At 47.2% G+C, this 3,117-nt stretch overlaps 1 protein-coding gene across 1 annotated transcript in view; it reads left to right on the forward strand.

Annotated features, from left to right (window-relative positions):
• Positions 1–626: 626 nt before the first annotated feature.
• LOC121846113 (UPF0606 protein KIAA1549L-like) overlaps positions 627–3,117 on the forward strand; it is an 89,532-nt gene continuing 87,041 nt past the window's right edge. Inside the window, 2 exon segments of the mRNA XM_042319030.1 lie at positions 627–2,078; positions 2,313–2,428. Of these exon segments, the coding sequence (XP_042174964.1) occupies positions 1,667–2,078; positions 2,313–2,428 (528 nt within the window). The 5' untranslated portion in view covers positions 627–1,666.

Raw genomic sequence — 3,117 nt, forward strand, 5'->3', positions numbered from 1 at the left:
TACACAGATGTCAAATGGGAGAGAGGATACCTTTGTTGGACACACATCTGTCACATATTCTAAAGTGACACCATTACCCAAGCCCTGGAGTTTGACACCAGCCAATCTGATGGCTTCTATATACTCCACTACACAGAAGAGAACCACAGAGAACAACACTCCGCTGTTAGAGGGGGTAACATCAGCATCATCAGTGTCCATGCCAGAGAACAACACTCCGCTGTTAGACGGGGTAACATCAGCATTATCAGTGTCCATGCCAGAGAACAACACTCCCCTGTTAGAGGGGGTAACATCAGCATTATCAGTGTCCATGCCAGAGAACAACACTCCCCTGTTAGAGGGGGTAACATCAGCATTATCAGTGTCCATGCCAGAGAACAACACTCCCCTGTTCGAGGGGGTAACATCAGCATTATCAGTGTCCATGCCAGAGAACAACACTCCCCTGTTAGACGGGGTAACATCAGCATTATCAGTGTCCATGCCAGAGAACAACACTCCGCTGTTAGACGGGGTAAAATCAGCATTATCAGTGTCCATGCCAAAGAACAACACTCCCCTGTTAGAGGGGGTAACATCAGCATTATCAGTGTCCATGCCAGAGAACAACACTCCGCTGTTAGACGGGGTAAAATCAGCATTATCAGTGTCCATGCCAAAGAACAACACTCCCCTGTTAGAGGGGGTAACATCAGCATTATCAGTGTCCATGCCAGAGAACAACACTCCCCTGTTAGAGGGGGTAACATCAGCATTATCAGTGTCCATGCCAGAGAACAACACTCCCCTGTTAGAGGGGGTAACATCACCATTATCAGTGTCCATGCCAGTCTCTACCACAACTGATAACTCTGTGACTATTTCAGCCGTCATCTACCTCTCATCTGCCCATCAGAACAAGTATACAGCGTCTGAGAGGAATGTAAGTGTTAGCACGTCGGAGTCTGTCACTATTTCTGACGCAACAGTTCTGAATACCCCTGCACCTCATGAACATGTCATTATGGACACGGGACATACTAACTCAACAATAAACGTACAAGTAGACTTGCCATCATCACCCTCATCATCATCATCATTATCATCCTCACCATCGCCATCATCATCACCATCTTCATCACCATCTTCACGATCATCATCATCTTCATCACCATCTTCATCATCCTCAGCAGCAGCAATATCTTCATCATCTTACGCTTTGTTATCAATGACATCGTCATCATCCGTCGTGTCTCACCAATCTCACATCAACAGTGTGTCCAGTCCCACCACAGCTCCCAGTCTGTCCTCCCTCTCCATGGAACGTTCTGATTCAACATCATCATCCACTTCTGGGTTGAGTGTGATGTCACCATCCCCATCAAGTGTCTTCCCCTCCACTGGTATGATGTCATCACCCTCTGCCCTTTTGTCACCTGCTCTTACATCATCATCCTCTGCCCTCATGTTTCATGGTGTGACTTCATCACCCAGCTCCCTGGCATCCAGCGTGACATCATCATCCACTGTCCACGTGTCCACTGGTATGTCATCTTCCTCCGCACTCATGTCTCGTGGTGTTACATCATCATTAATTGCCCTGGCATCCAGTGTGACATCATCATTCCCCTCCCATCTCTCAGAGGAAGTGAGTGTGACTTCTGTTCTTGTTACAGAGACAGCGATGGAGGAGTTAACTGTGGGAACATCCAGAGAGACAGGGGTTAATTTCCCCAAAGACAACGAGACCAGATTATCCCAAACAGGGAACCTCACCTTAGCCGACAGGCCTGCACTCACAACATCACAGGTGTCACCTTTGACCCCTCGAGAGGACACAACGACTGTATCCCTCCAGCTCACGACCGTGACCACCACAACCATAGCTTCAACCACAACAGAGCCAATCACAGAAAGCCCAACCACGACAACAACACGCAGAACCACCACCACTGCTCCAGCCTCCAGGAGAACACTGTCACCTCCAATCCCAAAGACCAAACCCAGAGGGACGACCACCCCGTTCCCCTTCACCACCACCACGGAGGCTCCACCCCGGCAGTGCAACGTCACAGAGAAGATCTGGGTTAAAACAAGTAAGAGACACAGAAAAAAGAATGCCATGAACCTTTTCTCAACAGGTTGTTACATTGTTGGTCGTAGTTGGGGTTATGGTTGTAAATACACAGATATATAGTTGACTATATATAGTTCTATTTTCCAAATAGAATATGCCTTCCCTCTCTCTTCTCTTCCCTGCCTCCTCTCTCTCTCTCTCTCTCTCTCTCCCACCCCCTCTCTCTCACCCTCTCATATTTTTGTCTCTACAGTTCTGACCATCCATGTGAGAAGGAACCGCCTGGACAGCATCCAGAGACAGAACCTGCGTAGAGGGCTGACCCAGGCTCTGAGTAGAGCTCTGAATGACACCACTGCCCAGGCTCAGGTCAGTAGGACTCACACCTACTCTCTCTTTCTCTGTATGTATCTCTCTCTCTCTCTCTCTCTCTCTGTCTTTGTCTCTGTCTTTCTATATCACTCTCTATATCGCTCTCTCTCTCTGTCTTTGTCTCTGTCTTTCTATATCACTCTCTATATCGCTCTCTCTCTCTCTCTCTCTGTCTTCTGTCTCTCTGTCTCTGTCTCTGTCTATATCTTTCTATCTCTCTCTCTCTCTCTCTCTCTCTGTCTTTGTCTCTGTCTTTCTATATCACTCTCTCTCTCTCTCTCTCTCTCTCTCTGTCTCTGTCTTTCTATATCACTCTCTCTCTCTCTCTCTCTCTGTCTTTGTCTCTGTCTTTCTATATCACTCTCTCTCTCTCTCTCTCTCTCTGTCTTTGTCTCTGTCTTTCTATATCACTCTCTCTCTCTCTCTCTCTGTCTTTGTCTCTGTATCTCTCTCTCTCTCTCTCTCTGTCTTTGTCTCTGTCTTTCTATATCTCTCTCTCTCTCTCTCTGTCTTTCTGTCTTTCTGTCTTTGTCTCTGTCTTTCTATATCACTCTCTCTCTCTCTCTCTCTCTCTCTCTCTCTCTGTCTTTGTCTCTGTCTTTCTCTCTCTCTCTCTCTCTCTCTCTCTCTCTCTCTCTGTCTTTGTCTCTGTCTTTCTATATCACTCTCTCTCTCTCTCTCTCTCT

This window comes from Oncorhynchus tshawytscha, unplaced genomic scaffold (assembly GCF_018296145.1).
Source record: "Oncorhynchus tshawytscha isolate Ot180627B unplaced genomic scaffold, Otsh_v2.0 Un_contig_57_pilon_pilon, whole genome shotgun sequence".
Classification (NCBI taxonomy): Eukaryota; Metazoa; Chordata; class Actinopteri; order Salmoniformes; family Salmonidae; genus Oncorhynchus; species Oncorhynchus tshawytscha.